The sequence below is a fragment of the Leptonotus elevatus genome, chromosome 18 (assembly GCF_054856555.1).
Source record: "Leptonotus elevatus isolate MCC_2025b chromosome 18, RoL_Lele_1.0, whole genome shotgun sequence".
In the NCBI taxonomy this organism is placed as follows: Eukaryota; Metazoa; Chordata; class Actinopteri; order Syngnathiformes; family Syngnathidae; genus Leptonotus; species Leptonotus elevatus.
Genome location: NC_141256.1, coordinates 637614 through 659471, shown reverse-complemented (window position 1 = coordinate 659471; position 21858 = coordinate 637614). Strand labels below are relative to the sequence as shown.

At 45.6% G+C, this 21858-nt stretch overlaps 1 protein-coding gene across 4 annotated transcripts; it reads left to right on the top strand.

The window, feature by feature from the left end:
* Positions 1–2264: 2264 nt before the first annotated feature.
* Positions 2265–20964, top strand: LOC147158193 (uncharacterized). 4 transcript variants are annotated; one of them, XR_015090750.1, is made up of 6 exons: positions 2265–8353; positions 8511–9100; positions 19512–19631; positions 19705–19812; positions 19879–19911; positions 20012–20964. XR_015090750.1 is itself a non-coding variant. In XM_086060804.1 (2 exons), the coding sequence occupies exons 1-2, from the start codon at positions 8203–8205 to the stop codon at positions 8777–8779; spliced, it is 420 nt and encodes a 139-aa protein (XP_085916930.1). In that variant the 5' UTR covers positions 2265–8202; the 3' UTR covers positions 8780–9646. The 4 variants fall into 4 exon arrangements, 1 of the variants encoding a protein (XP_085916930.1); XR_015090749.1 differs by having other exon boundaries at positions 19982–20964; XR_015090748.1 differs by having other exon boundaries at positions 19879–20964.
* Positions 20965–21858: the final 894 nt, after the last annotated feature.

Sequence of the window (21858 nt, the reverse complement as noted above, 5' to 3'; positions counted from 1 at the left end):
TATTCTCGCAGTCGGCGTGATGTCACGATGACGTCATCTCGCGTAGCAACGTGTCGGCCATTTTGAAAAGGGGGCACGCATATGTAAACATTGTTAGACAAACGTTGCCCGAAATTAATATATTTCCGCAGTGTTTTGCATCTTTTTTAAATAAAAACTCATTCAGCATGACTTATAATTATCACGAGTCACTGCCAGACACTTTATTGCGTGTGTAAAACCACCTCAGAAGAAGGGCCTATGGTGGGATGTGAAGTGAATTAATTTACTTATAACTGTTTGATTTATAATATTACTTATTATTATTATTACTTATTATTATTATTTAGAAGTGGACATAACTGCTTTAATTTACTCAGCATGTCTCTGTGTGAGAATTCAAGGTGATGTGGGGGGTTGAAGCGAATGTGTTAAATAGATTCCTTTGTCTTTATAAACCGGTTGAGCAAGAGGGGGTGTAGTGACATCTCTTGTGGCTCCGAAAACAACGTAAATCTTTATCTTGTGAGAGGAGGGAGAAGTTTGGTGACGTGTATTGATGTATCATGTGACTGTCTGAGAAGGAGAGGATTGGCCGAAGAAGACAGAGGAGGGGTTTGAAGAGTCACGAAAGGATACTAGTGTTTGGGACAAGAGGAGGAGCATCAAACATGAGGGAGAAATGGCCGGCGTTTTGGTCAACTCATGTGTCCATAAACTTATGTGAAAATAAATCCTGATTTCACCGATCTCATTGTCTGAGTTTGATAATCAACATTATGAACACGGGGAAACAAGTCTTGAATTTCCTAACAGATGTGACTCATGCGACAACTGGTTTCACCTGGTGTGTTTGAAACTTAAAAGGCTGCCAAAAGCAAGAAAATGGTATTGTCGCGACTGCCGTAAAGCAAAGTGAGCTTGTCTGCATGCTTACATAGCATGTGAATATGGTTTATGGTTTTTGCACTGTTTTTTTTATTTACTTGTGTTCTACCTCATCTTTGTGCAATAAAATGTATACTTTATATCATGTTTTATGTTCCATTGCAAATAATAGGAGGAAAGAAATAGCTAATAAAACAAATGAGGTACCATTTACTGTCATCAGACTTTATTCATGTAAATTGAAAAAAAAAAACATAAATCAGAGCACATCTGCTGCAACAATCAAAAGACAGATTCCAAACGATAAAAAAACTTTTGATTTGGAAGCGCCTTTCGAGTCCCTCAGTACACCAGTAGAAAAGAGAACAGTTAAAAATCTACAGATTAAATACGATTTTGACTAAGAAACTAATAAAAATATTAAGAAAAAATGCTGTGCGGTTACAAATACGATGAATACATCACAATGATTTGTAAGATGATCTTAATTTACTAATCATCATATACAATGCTGGGGCCCAATGTTGATCAAAATGGCACACACTCGCACAATCTTATTGCAATTCGATAAGAGTACATCCCAGCGCTTCATCCTTCAAACTCTGTACACATCGAATTGGCAGTGTACCTTTCAGAACACTTAATCTATTTTATATAACACGTTTGACATGCATCCTCACGGAAGAAATTTTCCTTGATATTTCTACTTCCCTGGCAGGTAGCTGTTTCTTACCCTTCGTAAACGCTGGAGTCAAAAGTTCACAGCTGCAACGAGTACCAAAGTCCCCATGAAGGGTAAACCCCCTGTCCGCAAGTATCTGGTCACCATGCATGTGATACTTGGAATCAATAAAACCAGACTCACGAACTATCTGCACATCAGAAGCCCTCCCACCCCATCAACTAGACAAAAATGTGACGTTTCCCAATGGATTGCAAGCAACAAATACTTTAACAGTACAATGTTTTTTGTAGCTACTGTAGCACGAGCTCTGGCTCGCAGGTTCTTTGGCTATTCGATGAAGTTCTCAAAACAGTCAACACTTGGGGTTAGTCTAGGAAATTTGGCACAGAAAACAGGAGGGTTGATTTGATGAATATTTTCCCTGTCAGGCAATTTAATCATGAAATCAAGATTTCATTTAGAGTTGACGACGTGCAGGCTTTGAGAGATGCTCTTTGTCGGCACTTCAAAGGTTGACATCTGCCAATAACTGTAATGCATTAAGAAATAAAATAAAATTACTTTAAGATCCTGTATCCTGTCATGCATAATATAGCAATCATGTACCTGTTTGAGATCTCCGTGATCTCCATGATGCTCTCTCATATCGTGCCACCTTACACCCAGAGCCAGGACTTTATTTATTTTCTTTCTTTGGGAAAATGGAGGGTACATAAAATTGGGTTGTTCTGTTGACCTTAGCACCTAGAAAGAAGTGACGATTTTTAATTGGGAACCACAAGAATTGTCTCGATTGGGTTGTGTTTCTTGGACCCCAAAAGAAAAGGGTAGACCCAGCCAGGGTAAAAATCACTCAATTTTAATGACACAACAAAAAGCGCACACCACGTGGACAAAAGGTTGCTTAACAAAAGGCGACGACGACAAAAAGGTGTACGTCGTGGTTGAAAACAAGAAAACACAAAATCACGCCGGAGGGCGGATAAAACAGAGAGGAGTGTAGTACACAAAGTTGATTAACGAAAAACACTACTAGTCTAGTTACTAGTGGTGTCCACAACAAGAAAGATTGCCGCTAGAAAGGTAGCAGTATCGAAACGTCAGGTATAGTGAGTAACGTCGCGGAGCAATAACCCGACACTCCTCTCTATTGCTGCCAGGCTTTTATTTCGGCTTGATGACCTAATGGGCAGCAGGTGTGTCGGCAGGATCCGCCCTCCAGCTGTTTCCCCAGCAACTGCAAGGGAGAAATCAGAAACAGCAGAAAACCAAAACATAACAGTACCCCCCAACTAATGGACGCCCCCAGGCGGACCAACTGGCTGAGAAGGATGCGACGAATGGAAGTCTCAGATCAGCGACTGGTCCAGAACCCAGGAGTGGGGGATCCACTGCCGGTCCTCGGGACCGTACCCCTCCCAGTCGACCAGATACTGCATCCCCTTGCCACGCCTTCGAGAGTCCAGGATTGCCCTAACCGTGTAAGCTGGCTAACCGTTGATGACCCGGGAAGGCGGTGGACACAATGGGCTGGCAGAGACAGGCTTGAGTAAGGATGTGTGAAAGATCGGGTGCACCTTGAGCGTGGGAGGCAAGCTGAGCCGAACTGCCACAGGGTTGATCACAGAGTCAATTTCAAATGGGCCGATGAACCGAGGCCTCAGCTTCTTGGAACTCCCAGCTAACTGTAGGTCCCGAGTGGAGAGCCACACCTTCTGTCCCGGGTGGTAGGACGGGGCTGGGATCCGGTGCCTGTCCGCGATCCGCCTGTTGCGGGTTACTGTACGGCACAGGTCTCTCCTGGCGTCCTGCCAAACCCTGCGAGCCCGGCGGAGGTGGATGTGGACCAAGGGAATGGTGACCTCGCCCTCCTGGTAAGGGGACAACGGGGGTTGATAGCCATAAGCCGTGTTGAACGGGGACAAACCTGTGGCAGAGCACACGAGGGTGTTGTGAGCGTATTCAATCCATGGAAGGTGGGACGACCACGAGGAAGGATGCTGATGACACACACATCGGAGCACAGCCTCCAAGTCTTGGTTGACTCTCTCCGTTTGCCCGTTGGATTCGGGGATGAAAGCCCGAAGACAGGCTAGCAGTAGCTCCCAATGATTTGCAGAATGCCTTCCACACCCGGGACACGAACTGAGGCCCCCTATCAAAGACAAAGTCGGATGGGATCCTGTGGATCCTAAATATATCCCTTATCAGGAAATCCGCTGTCTTCAAAGAGGTGGGCAATCTGGGCAGAGCAATGAAGTGCGCCATTTGGGAGAACCGGTCAAGGAGGTGACATATTATTTTATGTCCTTGCATAGCACTGGCCACCAAAACCTCTGCACTATTAGGGACAGAGTTCGACCGACCCCAGGATGACATGCCACCTTTGATGTATGCCCCCGCTGCACCACCTCTTGACGAAGGTGTGCGGGTACAAACAACTTATTTCCAGGGCAAGCTACAGGGGTCTGTGTGTTGCCAGTTGCTTCCACCACCTTCCGCTCTACCTCCCACTGGAATGCCCCCAACACTCTGTTCTCCTGAACGATTGTTTCGGGTGGAGACCCCTCGGAGGCTGGACCGTGCATGCGGGACAAGGCATCCGGCTTGGCATTCCGGGATCCTAGTCTGTAAGTGATGACGTAATCAAAACGCGTCAAGAACAGGGCCCAGCGTGCTTGACGAGGATTGAGTCTTTGAGCGGACCGGAGGTACGCCAAGTTTTTGTGGTCAGTGAAGATCTGGAAGGGTTCCGCCGCACCCTCCAGCCAGTGCCTCCACTCCTGTAACGCCAGAATGATGGCCAGCAGCTCATGGTTGCCCACATCGTAGTTGCGCTCTGCCTGGTTGAGCCGACGAGAGAAGTAGGCGCAGGGATGCAGCTTCTGGTCGACTGGGGACCGTTGGGACAATACCGCCCGCACTCCTGTCTCTGAAGCATCAACCTCAACAACAAATGGGAGAACCTCATTAGGGTGTGTCAAAACCGGCGGACGTGAAAATAATAATTTCAATTTAACAAAAGCGGCCTCGGCCTGCTGAGTCCAAATAAACGGAAACTTGGTAGATGTAAGCCTTGTCAGAGGTTCCGCTTTCATACTGTAGTTGCGGATAAACCGACGGTAGGAATTAGCGAACCCCAGGAACCTCTGCAAGTGCTTTTTTGATGTAGGAGTTGGCCACTCGACCACGGCCTGGATCTTGGTCAGCTCTCAATTGGCCTTCCTCCACAATGTATCCGAGAAACTGCACCGAACTGGTGTGAAATGCACACTTTTCTGCCTTTACGTATAGCCGGTTTTCCAGCAGTCGCTCCAAAACCATCCGAACGTGTTGCTGATGTTCTGCGAGGTTTCTGGAGAAAATCAAAATGTCATCAAGGTAAACAAAACAAAAGTGGTTAAGCATGTCACGCAAGACATCATTAATAAAACACTGAAATACTGCGGGAGCGTTTGAAAGGCCAAAAGGCATAACCAAATACTCGAAATGGCCAATGGGTGTTTTAAACGCTGTTTTCCATTCGTCGCCCTCCCTTATCCTAACCAGATGGTAGGCACTGCGAAGGTCTAATTTGGTAAACACTGTAGCAGAATGTAATGGTGCAAGTGCGGACTCCATTAGTGGCAATGGGTATTTGTTTTTAATTGTTATGTCATTTAGACCTCGGAAATCGATGCAAGAACGTAGAGTCTTGTCCTTTTTCTCAGTAAAGAAAAATCCTGCCCCAAGTGGCGATTTGGAAGGCCGAGTAAGCCCGGCAGCTAGCAACGTCGTAATATATTCCTTAAGGGCTTGAAGTTCCGGCTTGAAAATTTGGTACAGGCGTGTACTAGGCAGCGGTGCGCCAGGAACCAATTTTATAACGCAATCATATGGCCGATGTGGAGGAAGAGACAAGGCCCGGTCTTTGCTAAAAACTTCCCATAGGTCGTGGTATTCCGCTGGCACATTTTCAAGGTTAATGGATTCCATTATTGCTTTAACTGGGCCATAGTGGGAGTTTACCGCTGACTGCAGGCAATGTGAGTGGCAAAACAAACGCCATCTCCTTAACCTAGGTATGTCCAAGTTTATGTCAGGGTTGTGCCTAGCCAGCCAAGTCAGACCCAGGACCACCGGAGCATTACGAAAAATTGTCTCGTTTCAACGTGATTTCCCGACAAATGCATGTTTAGATTCTCCGTTCTATGGTTAATCACCCCCAAGAGGTGCCCGTTGAGGTCATACATTTCCTTGGTTTTATCAAGTCTAACCAAGGGACATTTCAAGGTGTTAGCAATTTTCGGGTCGACAATACAATCCTCCGCCCCAGAGTCCACCAAAGCCGTCATCTTTATGCTCCCACCACCCCATGTCATCTCTCCTGACAATTGTAGTCTTTTAATGTCTAAGTTGCTATTTGTGTCACATGATCTCGCGGACAGGGAGTACTCACATTGGTTGTTTTGTTGGGGCTGAACGGTTGTGGCTGGAGTGGGTGCGACGTCCAGACGTCTATCAGGCAGCCTTCAACATGTGGCCAATTGGTGTCTGGGCTGTCCGCAATATAGGCACACCCGATTCCTCATCCGTTTTCTGCGCTCCGCCACAGAGAGTCGTCGTCCTCCCAGCTGCATAGGCTCGATGTCGTCTCCCGCAGGAGGGCGTCGCCACGCCATCACTCATAATGACGCCTGGCCGGAAAGTAGGCTCATTACGAAGGCGACCTTGGCGCCACCGTTAGGGAAAGTTTGCGGCTGCTGATCAAAAACTAGACTACACTGGTGAATGAATTGGTCACACCCACCAATGTCGCCGGAGTAGCGGGGAGGATGGGGAATATTGGGTTCCCGAAGTACGGAGTTACCAGCTTATTGGACCGCGGACGCGGAGGAGACCGGGGATGCCCCAGCTGGTCATGATCCTTGAGCAGCCGTGGAGTCCGATCTCTGCTCCACCTTCAAGGTAAGAGACCCGATCCGGGCAGTTAGCGTCGACATGGCTTCCTTCAGTTCACGGAAGTATTGCTCGTGCTGTCCAAGTAAGCGCCCATGGCTGGCCAATGCCTGGCAAAGGCTGGCGGGGACCTGCGGGGTCCATTCTAGTCGGGTTATTCTGTCACGATTGGGTTGTGTTTGTTGGACCCCAAAAGAAAAGGGCAGACCCAGCCAGGGTGAAAGTCACTCAATTTTAATGAAACAACAAAAAGCGCACAACACGTGGACAGAAGGTTGCTTAACAAAAGGCGACGACGACAAAAAGGTGTACGTCGTGGGTAAAAACACAAAATCACGCCGGAGGGCGGATAAAACAGAGAGGAGTGTAGCACACAAAGTTGATTAATGAAAAACGCTACTAGTCTAATTTACTAGTGGTGTCCAGAACACCAAGAAAGATTGCCGCTAGAAAGGTAGCAGTATCGAAACGTCAGGTATAGTGAGTAGCGTCGCGGAGCAATAACCCGACACTCCTTTCTGTTGCTGCCAGGCTTTTATTTCGGCCTGATGACCTAATGGGCAGCAGGTGTGTCGGCAGGATCCGCCCTCCGACTGTTTCCCCAGCAACTGCAAGGGAGAAATCAGAAACAGCAGAAAACCAAAACATAACAAGAATGACTTGCAATAATACATGGAATATGTATTGTGTGGAAGTGAGCAAACTGGTAGTATATACAAAGTGGTTATTTTGCCGTAACCGGCAATTATCCTCCAATCGTTATTTTGCCGTGAATCGTGGTAGAACAAAGTGGGGTGTCGTAACAACGAGGCAGGAACCACGCAGTGGATGACTCACGTCACGGCAAAATAAACACTTCCCGCCAGGCCAATAATATATCCCTCTGGTGATTGACCAATCAGAGCAGTTCACGGCAAAACAACGCTAACAAGAGAGTTGCCGGTTACGGTAATAATAACCACTGCCTAGACTATTGAATTCTAGCAGCTGATTAGGGCAAAAAATTGATTAAACTTTTACTCACCAGTAATCAAATGTTGGCTGGAAACGTAAGTGTGCCTGGATTTGGTTCCCACAGGCGAAAATCGTCCACGGTACCGCCTGCTTTCACTGTTCCTCGATTGATTGCTTTCAGCCATTTGTATCTCCTTTTCTTCTTACGAGGAAGAATGAAGATTGAAGCACTGCAGATGCGGCTATGAATTCTTCCTTGTCTTACAACAGCAACTTTTAGTCATTCCGACGGACAACACATCGCAAATAAGACCGAAGTTTGACGCGTTTGTAATCCAATGCACGACAGAGAAACTGCTTGTGTTATGCCCCCTTTTCAATATGGCGATGCGTTACTGTGGTTGGTGACGTCAGAAATACCCGGATGTCCGACTGCGAGAATGGCTCAGTGGGAAAAATCAAGTCTTTTCGCCTCAGGCTAGTTCAAAAAGGCGCTCACCTCAGACACAGTCGGTAAACATCGGAGTGGTGCCAAAGTGTCAAAACTACGTAGCCTTTGCTATTCTAAAACAGCAAAAGCGGAAAGCGTTTTCTTTGATTAAAAATATAAACTAAATGGAAGTACAGTATCAGGTGTGACGCGTCTCTTACGGACTTGACGAAGAGTTCGGGGTTGACAGCTCTGAACAGTGTGGTTGTCTGTGCACTCCTCAGTCCAGGCGTCCTTTAGTCTATTTCAGTTCGCCCAACCAGTCTACATGTGTTTTGTAGATTTGGAGAAGGCGTTCGAACGGATCCCTCGGGGAGTCCTGTGGGGGATGCTTCGGGAGTACGGGGTACCGATTCCCTTGATACGGGCTGTGCGGTCCCTGTACGACCGGTGCCAGAGCTTGGTCCGCATTGCCGGCAGTAAGTCAGATTCATTTCCAGTGAGGTTTGGACTCCGCCAAGGCTGCCCTTTGTCACCGATTCTGTTCATAACTTTTATGGACAGAATTTCTAGGCAGCCAAGGCGTTGAGGGGGTCCGGTTTGGTGGCCTCAGCACTGCATCTCTGCTTTTTGCAGATGAGTATCTTGGAGTGTGGAGTGAAGGCAGGATGGAGCAGGAGATCGACAGGCGGATCAGTGCTGTCTGCAGTGATGCGGACTCTGTATCGGTCCGTTGTGGTGAAGAAGGAGCTGAGCCAAAAGACGAAGCTCTCAATTTACCAATCGATCTACGTTCCTACCCTCACCTATGGTTACGAGCTGTGGGTCGTGACCGAAGGAACAAGATCCCGGATACAAGCGACCGAAATAAGTTCTCTCCGCAGAGTGTCCGGGCTCTCCCTTAGATATAGAGTGAGAAACTCGGTCATCCGGGAGGGACTCAGGGTCGAGCCACTACTCCTTTGCGTTGAGAGCAGCTAGCTGAGGTGGCTCAGGCATCTGGTTCATATGCCTCCTGGACGCCTCCCTGGAGAGATGCCCGGGCATGTCCCACCGGCGGGAGGCCCCGGGGACGACCCAGGACACACTGGAGAGACTATGTCTCTCGGCTGGCCCGGAAACGCCTTGGGATCCCGCCGGAGGAGCTGGTTGAAGTGGCTGGGGAGAGGGAAGTCTGGGAATCCCTCCTAAAGCTGCTGCCCCCGCAACCCAACCTTGGATAAGTGGTAGAAGATGGATGGCTGGATGCATGGATGGATGGCTAAACAATAAATCACACATAATGAAACTGTTGTCGATTGCCGATTACCGTAAAAAAAAATTGACATTTGTGTATAAAGAATCATTTATGAACAACAAATTTACATTAATAAAAACGATTATGTAAAATGTACATGAAATTTACATTTTCAAATTACACAATTAGGATTTTCCTATAGTGCAAGTAGCGTAAAAATTGTCTTACTTTACATTTATCTTGATTCATGTAAGAGCAAATGCTTTTTATTATTTTTCTGCAGGTGTAGATGTTAATATTTCATTATTGGGACTGTACCCAACAATTGCTGTAATTGCCACATCTCAGCAAGCTACATTGTTTGTTTTTGATAAAGTACTGTGATTGTTGTTTTTTCTTATTTTTTTTGTTTTGTTTCTTCATTGTCCCTAATTGCTGAACACACTGCAACCTGTTTCTTATTAGGACCTTACTCTGACCGCAAACCCCCCAAAACTAGTTGGTAGTTGAAATAAAAACAAAGATCATGTAGCAATTTCCACATATATTTTGAAGTATATTTCAATTCAACTATTATTGAGTACATGCTACAAGTTGGAGTCTTCAGGAAGATTTTATAAAAATTCTGAGCGAGAGTTACAAATTCAGACATATTTTGTGTACCTTAAATGCATCAGTAGTTGGAGCAGAAGCTCCATGCCCCGTCCCAATGGAAGAACGTTAGTGGGGTTAGTATGGGAAGGATCGTGGTCTTTATGAAACTGAGGGGGGGACATCTTCCCCCCGTAATAATAGCAGTAATCTAAAAAGCCATACAGGAAGACACCAGGGTCGCAGTCAGACGCTGAAGGCCCAAAGAAACATTTATTAGGAAAGCATGACGGGATGGTGAAAGTGGAAAAAGAAGCGTTGCTGCGATTCACTCTCCACTGGTTTGAAAACGTAACCGTCATCCTTGTTGTAAATTTCCGTCCAGCCGGGCAGCCTGCAGGAAGACGACATGATTGCACTTTTCTGCTTTCAACGTCAACATGATGACGGACCTGCAGGCTTACCATTTAGCGGCTGTTCGCACATGTTCACTAACGAGGAACCACACAAGCCAGACCTCCAATTGCCAGGCTGATTAACTCATTGACTGACGGCCATTTTCCAAAAAGCCAACTCCAACTTGCCAGCCATTTTTGAGGATTTTGACTCAGAAGGCCCACAGAATATTTTGTTCTACAGATATATAAACATGGAACTTACCAAAAAAAAGGTAAAACTCTTCTTTCATTAAAAAAAAAGTTTTCCTTTATCTAATAATCAGCAATTGCCAAGTTTAACCCATTTTTCTGTTTTTGACTAGAAAACTGAGAAAATTAGCTCTTTGTGAAAACATGCATTTCAGGCATAATTTTGACTTTGACGTCAACATTTTTTTCTTTTTTGAAATGTCAACAGTTGTTTACTTATGTACAACAATCGCCAACACAGAAAAATGAATTTTGAACACAAAATGTATTCAATAGTATGTAACATTTACAATTTTCAGATGCAACAAAAATCTAAACTTTGAATTCACCGTGTATGTGTGTGTGTGTGTGCGTGCGTGGGTGTGTGTGTGCATGCATGTGTGTGCTTGCGTGCATGTGTGTGTGTCCGTTTGTGTGTGTGCTTGTTTTCCTCGCTGGGACCCGTCCTCGTCTGAGGACAGTTTTTCTTTGAGCTGGCTGGTTTCATTTTATGCATCACTGAGCTTCTGCCATTTGTTTACCCCACTTACAAATATTACAACTATTTACAATTTATACATTTCACCCAAAAATGTATGAACTTTATACAGGTGTGTATCTTTGTGTGCATGCGTTCCCCCTACTATTTGTAGTCTTTTTTTGTGTGGTAAGAGCAGAAAGATTTTTCTGAGTGCAAAGGTACATGGCATGAGTTACACCACATGGAGGTTTCGCTTGTGGGTGTCTTCTTCTTCCTGGTAGGCTTCAAATTTTCAAGCCTATGTTTGGCCAGCTGACCGTCAAGCCTACTCTCCGGGTGTGTGTTGTAGGGCGCCCTTCTCTCCAACGGCATGTCATCATCATCATCATCATCATCCTCCCATACTTGTCTTTTTATTGCCCATGACCTGATGACCTCTTCCTTAACTCTTTGACCGGCAAAAACGTTTAATAACATTTAGTAAAATCCAAATGAGTGCCGCCAAAGACGTTAAAAGACGTTCACTATGTTTTTTTTGTTTTTTTTTGGGAAACGGCTGGAGGAAAGCCTTGGCAAGCTGTGCTGAAAGTATCAAGCAGGTCGAGTTAGTATAATGACTATTTTTGGGCACTAGATGGCGGCGATGACTCTCTTTGGACAAGATCGGGTAGGAGTCAGTAGAAGACGTGAGGCGGAGCTAGAGTGTTGAGGGGAGAATGGCTGAGGAAGCGAAAAAGGCGACCGGTTGCAAGCAGCTCACGCTTGAGCATTTTTTTCAAAGACGAAAAGCATCGACCAATGCTAAAGAGCACATTGATGATGATGATGGTGACTCCGAGGTTGACGCCGAAGTAGGAAGCGTTGACGCCGAAGTTGGAAGTGTTGACGCGGCGGCTTCGATCGCGTCGTCAAGCCTCACTGGCTAGCGATGCTAACGCCGGAAAATGAGCACTTCTGCACAGGCGGAAGTTCAATCGGACGATGAAGAGTACCCTGAGTCCAATGCATATTCATCGGAGGAGTGGGTACAGTCTGATCACGGAGAAGACACTAGTTCTGGACTACGATGCCACCATGAATGGAGTGGATAAGATGGATCAGAACATCTCTTACCACCCGGTATAGGAACTGAAGGACATGAGGAAGCCAGACGTAACACCAGGTCACCATATCATGATCCGGAGAGTAGACTTGATGGCAACATGGCCAAACACACACTGCAGTATATACCTGCTACTCCCCGGAAAAAAAGGCCGGCAAGAAAGTGCACGCGAAGGGGCAATCGCAGTGAAACTAACTAGTGGTGCAAATCCTGCTGCGTCCCCTTGCACGCAGGGGAGTTTTACACAATAAACCACACAAAAAGAAAAACTGTTTACACACAAATGTAAATAGTACCACAGTTGCACACATTTGTAAATAGTTTGCCAAATTGTTTTGTCAAATTGTTAAACTGTTGAATGTAAATAAACATATTTTGCTATCAAAAAACACTTTTTCATTGTTGGTGGTAGTGTTTTACAGAAGTAAAGCACTGTTTAGTGTTTGTGGCATCATCCATGGAAAAAAAGTGTCAAATTCACTAGAGTGCATGAAATAATATCGTTTCACAAAAAGCTTGATTTCTCCGTATTTTGGTCCAAAACAGAGCATTTGGTGAAACTAACCTATTTTCTATTGTTGATTACTGAAAAACGGAATAAGGTAGAAACAAACTTTTTTTTCTGATGAAAGATGAGAGTTCAATCTTTCATTTGGTAGTATCTGTGTTTCCATAGTCCAAACACAACATTTTCTGTGGACTTTGAAAGATCAGTCAAAATGCTTAAATCAGCTGGCACCCACATATCCTCTTTTCTGAAAATGCTTGGCAGTCAAAGAGTTAAAGGTCAGGAGTGTGTGGCATGACCTCAGTTAACTACTGAATATAAAGATATGTTAGATGCACCACTTACTATAAACGAGTTGTACAGTGCTCTAGATAGTATGCCAAATGGCAAAGCACCTGGCCCGGATGGTTATCCGGCTATATTTTTAAAGCACTTCTGGTCAATGCTTGCTCCACTATTCTTAAGAGTAGTAACAGAAATTAAAACTAATGGTCACATACGCCCACACATGAATACAGCAGCTATTAAACTTTTATTAAAGCCAGAAAAAGACCCCACCCTTCCATCAAGTTACCGTCCGATTTCACTAATTAACACTGACATTAAAATTATCACGATGATATTTTATTTTATTTAGAAAAGCCTGCTATTTCGTTAGGGGAAGTATTTAACTTAATAACTAAATTCTCGCGGCATGGTGGCTGACTGGTTAGCACGTCCGCCTCCCAGTGCAAAGGTTGTGAGATCAAGTCCGGGCTTCGGCCTTCCTGGGTGGAGTTTGCATGTTCTCCCCGTGCTTGCGTGGGTTTTCTCCGGGTACTCCGGTTTCCTCCCACATTCCAAAAACATGCATGGCAGGTGAATTGGACACTCCAAATTGTCCATAGGTGTAATTGTGAGTATGGTTGTTCATCTCTGTGTGCCCTGCGATTGGCTGGCAACCAGTTCAGGGTGTACCCCGCCTACTGCCCGAAGCCAGCTGGGATAGGCTACAGCAACCCCCGCGACCCTTGTGAGGACAAGCGGTACAGAAAATGGATGGATGGATGGAACTAAATTCTCACAGTTATCAGACTATTCTATTAACTGGACAAAATCAACACTTCCACCTATTACAGAAAATTCATGGAACCCTGCAAGCCAGGACCCACACTACTCATTTCCTATAGGTAATTTAAAATACTTAGGCATAAAAATCTCACCTAAATTAACTGATTTAATTAATTAAAATTTTACTCCACTTCTGGATAGCATTTATAGTGACTTGGAGCGCTGGAATAATCTTCCTATTTCTCTAATAGGATGAATAGCCACTATTAAAATGAAAGTTTTACCCAAAATAAACTATTTTTTTCTCAATGATTCCATTTAAACCTACGGCTAACTGGTTCCAGTTGTTGGACTCAGCCGTTACAAAATTTTACTGGAATAAAAAAAAAAGCAAAGATTAGTCTATCTACTCTTCAGAAAAATAAATCCAAAGGAGGTCTAGAGGCACCAAATTTTATGCACTATTATATAGCCAACCAGCTACAATATATTATTTTATGGGCACAACCCAATAGAGATACTAACTGTTGGCTGGAACTAGAACAGAAGGATTGTAATAACCTCAGACTCCTAGATTTACTCTTTATTACAACATCGATTAAGCGACATAACTGCTTTAAAAATCCAATGATTTCCGCCACCCTGACTGCCTGGTGGAAGGCACTAGAAATGACAAAAGCCCAAGTGGAGCCCTGCGGGCTTTCTCCCCTATGGCATAACCCCGACTTTCAAATTAACAACCAATCGTTTTATTTGAATGTGTGGGAGCAGAAAGGAATTACACATCTCCACCATCTCTTCTCAGATAATATGTTTATATCATATACATCCTTGCTCCAAAAATACAAAATAAAAAACGGAAACTTTTTACATTATTTGCAAGTTAAAAGTATGATAAAGAAACAAATTCCAACACTTCAGGGTACGCTCCAACCGCCTGTTTTAGCTAAAGATATTACCAAGCTTTCTCCGACAACAACAAAAAAACTCTCAAAAATATATAAGTTACTTTCATATACTGATAAAACGTCTTTACCCATCTCGAAATGGGAAACAGACTTGTCTATAGCTCCGGAATTTGACTTTTGGATTCAAGTTTGTGAAAACGTTTTTAAAATGACAAAACACACAAATTTACAACTTATCCAATATAAAATTATTCACAGAACATACATTACTCAATATATGATGAAGAAAATGGGACTCTCAGACTCCGACATTTGTCTCCAGTGTTTACAAAACACTACAGACACTTATTTTCATGCTTTATGGTTATGTACTCCGGTTATGTGTTTCTGGACTAAAGTCTTAGAAAAACTTTCCGCTGTCTTGGACTGTAGGATACCGTTCTCTCCAAACTTGTGTTTGCTAGGTGACTTAACAACAACTGACTTACCACATAAACAATTTCAATCTATACTTGTAGCCCTTACTATCGCAAAAAAAAAACAATTCTTGTTAACTGGAAAAATAAACAAACTCTGAATATCGACCAATGGTCTAACCTCCTCATAAATCACATTTTAATGGAAAAAATATCTGCCTCAAATAAAAACCAAATGTCAAAATTTAAAGAAACATGGTCTACGTATATAGAAATTTTTAACCTAAACCTGGTTACTTAATTCTGCCTGTTAGCGAGAGCCACAGCAGCGTGATAACGTGCATTGATGTTTCTGTATTTGGCAATTTGTAACTAATGGTTGTGTTTTTATAGTCAGGAACCCGGCTGCTGCTAGCGGGATCGAGCGGATTCGCCTCTGATGGGCACCAGGGGTTGATATTCAGATTCACGGCATGCCAGTGGGTTAATTCTGTGGGTGCTGTCCCCCCTGGCTGGGCGTGGGCGGGTCTGCCCCTCTGTTGGCTGCTGGGTGGCGGCTGCGTCTTGGCCGTTCCCTGGGTCTCTTGGGGGGTGCTGCGTTGCGGGGCTTTCCCTGGTGTCGGGGGCGGCGCCGTTCCGGCGCGGTCCGTCGCCCTGGGCCCGGCGACGCGGTTCGGGGCCTGTGGGCCGCCGGGGTGCCCGGTGGTTCCCTCTCCCCTCCCCCTTCCTCTCCCTTGCTGCCTCTCCCTCCTCGCCTCTCCCCGCCCGTCCTCCGCCTCCCTGTCCCTTCTCCCTCGTCACCCTTCCTCCTCCTCTCCCCCTCTCTCTGCGGCCCTGCCGCTGCCCCCTGCCCTTCTTGTCGTCTCCTTCCTCCCTCCCTTCCCCCTCCCCGGTACGCCTTCCTTCCCCTCCCCTGGGCCGGGGGCTCCATCCATGGCCCGGGTCTCGGTGCTACGGGGGCCGGCGGGTGTGGCTGGGGTTTGATGTCGTGCCCGTCCCGCTCCGGTGGGCGTCCTGGCACCTCGGGCGGGACCCAGTATCCGGGGGGCGAGCCCTATCGCCCCGCCGGACGGGTCCCATATGCCCGCCGGGGTCCCGGTGGGGTGGGTGGGGGCTTGGTGGGCCGGTGCGCCTCCTGCCCCCGCCCGGTTGGGGAGGGCCCCGCTGGTCGCTCCTCTTAACTCACTACACTAGGTTTGCACAATACACTTTTATAGACATATAGGGCACATAACACACTTTGGGGGGTGGGGTAGGGTGGAAACACCGTCTTCACCCTACAACTCCCCTCCAATTTTAATACACCACACAACTTGGGGGGGGGCTTGTGGGGGTGCCATCGGTTGGGGGCCGCAGTATAGAGCAGTGCTGCGGTCCCCTGTCCCTTCCCCCCCCCCCCGCCCTATCTATTTTTTTTAATGCACCACATACACTCAGTAACATGCTTGGGAGGCGGGTGGATCGGAGCGTGGGAATATCATTTCCCTCGGCTCCGGTTCACCTGCTCCTAATTTTAATGCACCCCACACACACACACTTGTATATACACTGGGTGGGGTCACATTCACGGTTTAGGGATAGAGTTCGCCAGTCGGCGAGCTGGCGGACTCAGTAACAGGGGTTAACTTTCACAAAGAACGCTGGGGTGACGACCGGGGCCTTCCCCCGCTGGGCCTGGGGTTCTGGGGTGTCGGCCGTCCTCCGGTGCCCCCATCTCCCCTTCTGCCCCCGGTGTTCCATCCCTCCACGCGGCGGGGGGTGGGGTGGGCGCGGCTGCCCTCTCCGCTCCGCTGTCCGGCGCCGACGAGGGGCCGGGTGGTCCCCGGGGGCTGGAGGTCGGGGGTTGGGGGGCTGCCGGTTGGTCGGGGTGGGGTCGGCTTTGTTGGGGGGGGTGGGGTGGTGGGGGTTGCGGGGTGGGGGGGGTGGGGGTGTCTGGGGGATTGGGGACTTGGGGGCGGCTGGGGCTGGGTTGGGGTGGATGGCGGGGGTGGATGGGGGCGAGGGGGTCATGGGGGGTGCGGGGGTTGGGGGCCGGTGGGGTGCCTGCAGTGCCCCGTCCTGCTGTGTTGGGTCGGGGGCGCGGGCCGTGTTGGGGTGGGGGGCGCTCCTGCTCCTGGGTTTGCTCTCCGGCCGGTGGCCCTGGCGGGGCCCGGGGGTCGTCCTTTGGCGCTGCCGCGGCCTGGGGGGCCCTGAGGTGTTGCGCTTGCTCTGTCCTGGCAGGGGTCGACGGCTCCCCTCTTTGGTGGAGATTTTCATGCATGCCAGATCCACCACACCAGCATCTACCGAAACTCAGACACAATCTGCTTCCTCCTCAGGTAATTGAATCGGTGGAGGCTGGTGTCTGTGGATCTCACTCGGCTTCGTCTGTCCTTCCTTCCTTTCCTCTCCTTCGGTCTCTTGAGGTCTCCCTGATTTTTTATTTTTTTTTGGATTTGTTGGAATTTAGATGTTTCTTGGGTTGGGGAAGAATTCTGGTGGGTGGCCCGGTGGGTGGTGTCTGGTCGGTGCTGGATTTCACCTTCCTTGGTTTTCTTTGGTCCCCTCGGGTCTCCTGACGGCGGTGTTCGGTTTAGGTGAACGGTATGGGATTTTTTCTAATAGGTTTTTGGTGAGCTAACAAATACACGCACGCACGCACGCACACACGCACATACACATACTCACCCACATACAAAAAATAAATAAAAATAAAATATATATATATGTATATATATATATATATATATATATATATATATAATATATATAATAATAATAAATAAATAAATAAATAAATATATAAAGAGCAATGATGATGACATTTCCGAATGAACAATACTGAGCTCTTAGAAAAAAAAAGAAGAAAAAAAAAGGAGTGTGTGGCATGTTCCTGGGTTTTTGGCCATGTAAATAATCAAGGCATTGTACATGCAGAGCTGGAACAGGTAAGAGACGAACTTCATGGACCAGTTTATCGACCCCATTCATCGACATGTTGTACGCTATAACACACTCTTGAAAATAGTTTCTTCTTTTCAGCCTTCTGCCACACATCTACTGGGTGCATTTTGTCTTTATGGCAAGTTGTCACCATTTTTACGTCCATTTATCATGCCATGAAACCACCAGTAACTTCTCATTGTGACGCATGGTTTTGCCTTGTGCCCCCAAGTTTGTTTTTGTTGCATTCTTGAATATCTCAGGCTCCCCACGGTTTCTCCTCAGCGTCCCACAAACGTTTGTTCTTGCTGAAAGGAGACGCTCACATAATGCAACAGAGTTGTAGAAGTTGTCCATGAAAAGCGTATATCCCTGACCTGTGAGACGGTCCAGCAGTGTAAAAACAATGTAATTCAGGGTACGACCTTGACCAAGGTATGGTAAGTTTTTTGGGATTAACATTTTATTGCAATTTTTAAACAATGCACAATATAGACATACATGTGGCAAGTAGCAGTCATATCACAACTCCAAGACATGTACATAGAAATCAAACATCGACTGCATGTAGCACTGTGCCCAAACTCAAACAAAGAAAACATTAAATCAAACAAAAAACAACTAAAACTAGGATATAAAAAACGCAAAAATAAAAATTTAAGCAAGTAATAATCACAAGAATAGTGAAAGCAAATAAATAACTTAAAAAATTAAATAAAAGGAGAGAACAGTACCAGCTCACGACACGCCACACACTCAGCGATGCCAGACATTCCACAGATATACCCCCCCTCCTAGTCAGGTCCCTTCACGTTAAACAGGTATCGCTCCCATTTCAAATCATAGCTTTCCACTCTGTTCAATAATCGGTATGACAGACCGTCACAAGAATAGTGAAAGCAAATAAATAACTTAAAAAATTAAATAAAAGGAGAGAACAGTACCAGCTCACGACACGCCACACACTCAGCGATGCCAGACATTCCACAGATATACCCCCCCTCCTAGTCAGGTCCCTTCACGTTAAACAGGTATCGCTCCCATTTCAAATCATAGCTTTCCACTCTGTTCAATAATCGGTATGACAGACCGTCACAAGAATAGTGAAAGCAAATAAATAACTTAAAAAATTAAATAAAAGGAGAGAACAGTACCAGCTCACGACACGCCACACACTCAGCGATGCCAGACATTCCACAGATATACCCCCCCTCCTAGTCAGGTCCCTTCACGTTAAACAGGTATCGCTCCCATTTCAAATCATAGCTTTCCACTCTGTTCAATAATCGGTATGACAGACCGTCACAAGAATAGTGAAAGCAAATCAATAACTTAAAAAACTTATCTCTTCACCTCAAAACCCCAGATTTCACCTCGCACATATTTCCAAGAGTGGAATGTTTGAGGAAGGGAGAACAAAATAAAAAAATAATTATACAGAGGGTAACTGGCAGTATTCGTTACAAATACGTGTAGAACATTTCATTCAATATCATGTTACAAATAAACACTAACTTCATCCATATTTAGGAACTCAAATTTATAGAAAAATACGCATTAAATAAACATTAAAGAAAGAGTTAACTCGTAACTGCAGTCTAAATTGGCCCTAAAATGTGATTGTGATTGTGAATGGTTGCTCGTCTGTGTGTGCCCTGCGATTGACTGGCAACCAGTTCAGAGTGTACCCCGCATACTATAAATATTTGTATTGGGCAAAATTTTACAAAGTGTAGTTAAGCGTGTTTTTGTGAGATGCTTCATACTCTTGTTCCCTGTTTTCCTTTGATCCAAAGGCTACTGCAAGGCTCTGCCGACCGGTTCCTCTCTGTGATTGGGCGCCAACGTCACCATCAAAGAAGACGGCGCCAAGTGGGCTGACGGATCCCCGTTCAGTTACATCCAGTTGGATGGAGGTCGGTCAAAAAAGTTGGCTGATGTTTGTCGGCTGCGGAGAAACATACAGTGTGATCTGTCATCTCCTTCCAGCCGACAACTATGCTGGACCCTGTCTTTCCTTACTGACTGAAAACGGCTACTGGAAAGCCGACACGTGGGACAAAAAGAATGGCTACATCTGAAAAAAAAGAGGAAAAGGTAAGATATGATTGTCCTCTAATCCTCATCAAGCCTTGACGTCGATCTTTGGGTTTTGTCTTGCAGGAATGGCGCATGAAACTTCAGCGTGTACTGACGGTAAGTGTTTTTGAGTTGGTACTTGAAAAGATGCAATACAAAAATGCCATTTTAGTATTTATCTGTGAAGTTGTTCAGCAGTCAGACGCGCACTCCACAGCTCGGCTCAGGTGCGTTCGGCCCCAACCGGAGTTGTCCTCTCGGCGCACGGGGAGAACCGCGTCTCAGCTGGCCAATCACCTGAAGCCGAAATTCGCTGCGTGTCTGCGTCCCAAGGGGGAATCAGCCGTTGGACCCGCTCTCACCACGATGGGAATTCGGAGAGCAGGTGCAGCGGGACGCACTAGACTTGCGCGTGTCCGTTCAACTGTAGTGCCTGGGTCCCAAAAAGTTAGTATTTATCTTTGAAGTGTGCACTACAAGTATCAAATATTAAATTTTTACATTTTTCTAACAGATGATTTTATAGCTAGGCAGATTGATGCAATTTATCAAAAGAGTTTCTCAGTAGTAGTTGATAAAAGCAAGGAATTTGGCACAGACGCAGAGGAATAATTGTAGCTATAGGGCCAATGCAGATTTGACCCCTGACCCAAATAGCAGCCATTTTTCAAGATGGCCGACATAAGTTTAGATACACTCTAAAAGCAGTTGGGTAAGAAATAACCCAAATTGGGTTAAAAAGGGACCGACCCAACCTTTTTGGGTTATTCAATTAACCCAAAAAGTTGGGTTATATAAATAACCCACAAACATCCCCCCAAAAGGGTTGCTTTGCGGGTTATTAATTTAATTTGATCCAACTTTATATTAAATTAATAAGCCATTCATATAAAAAAATTTTTTTTAAAGTTTTTTCCGTTATTCATTTGACACAACTTTATGGGTTGAAGGAAAGTCAACCCCCAACAAATTATTATTATTATTTTTTACAATAATATTTTCTATGCAGCCCCACTGGTCTAAATATGGTATTCTGGTTAATATTGTGTGAGTGGAATATGAGTTAAGTAGCAAAATCCAGTCGTTTATATCCATATCAGGGGGCGGCCATTTTGACACTGTCGACTGAAGTTGACATCAATGTTGCTTAGGGCCCAGGCAACAACCAATCACAGCTCACCAGTTTTTTTTTGGGGGGGGGGGGGGGGGGGGGGTTAACATTTTATTGAGATTTTAAACAATGCACAATATAGACAACTAGAAACATTTCCGTGGAAATTTTGAATGGGACTGCTGACATGTAGTACTTGTAGCAATAGTAGTAGTACTTGTAGTAGTAATTATAGTAATTTTAGTAGTGGTCAAATGGCTAAGATGGCTGCCGCCCTGGGTGTGCGAGGGGGCGAGAATCCTGGCCGTACCTAATCAATTGGCCAGAATCCTGGGCGTACCTAATCAATCGGTCAAGATGGCCACCGGCAACCCTAGCCCTACTCCGTGGGCGTGTGGGGGTTGGTGGTGGATGTTGTTAGATTATTAACATTGTTTTTCTGTTTCAATTTATATTTTAATCGTTTTTGATATTAGTTAGAGCTGTGTAATAATAAGACAACAGTTAATTCATTTATTAGTCAATCTATAGTCTTTTGTTCTCCACTCTGGGAAAGAAATGTCTAGTAAGGTTTCTGAGTTATCTAAATGAGGGGATGTTTGAAAGTGCAAGCAGAGGTCTGTCCATACATTTCCTGGTGCAAGGAGGTGCCGGGGACCAATTGTTTACCCACATCTGGAGTGGACTGAGATAGGAACGGTGTAGGATTCTAAGTTGTGTATTTCACTCTGCTGACAGGGCAGGATGACAGGGGGGGAGTATTCTTTCTAAACACTGTTTTTGTATAAGTGTGCAAGAGCAGAGAGTGAGAGGCACACTTTGCGGTCAGTGCTGATTGAGCAAGGATCCAATGTGGCTTCGGAAATTTCTGAATAATAAAAGCTGGCAAAAACTTCTTCACGAGATCTCAACTTTGAGTTTTATTTGAACACGCAGGAAATCAAATGAAGAAT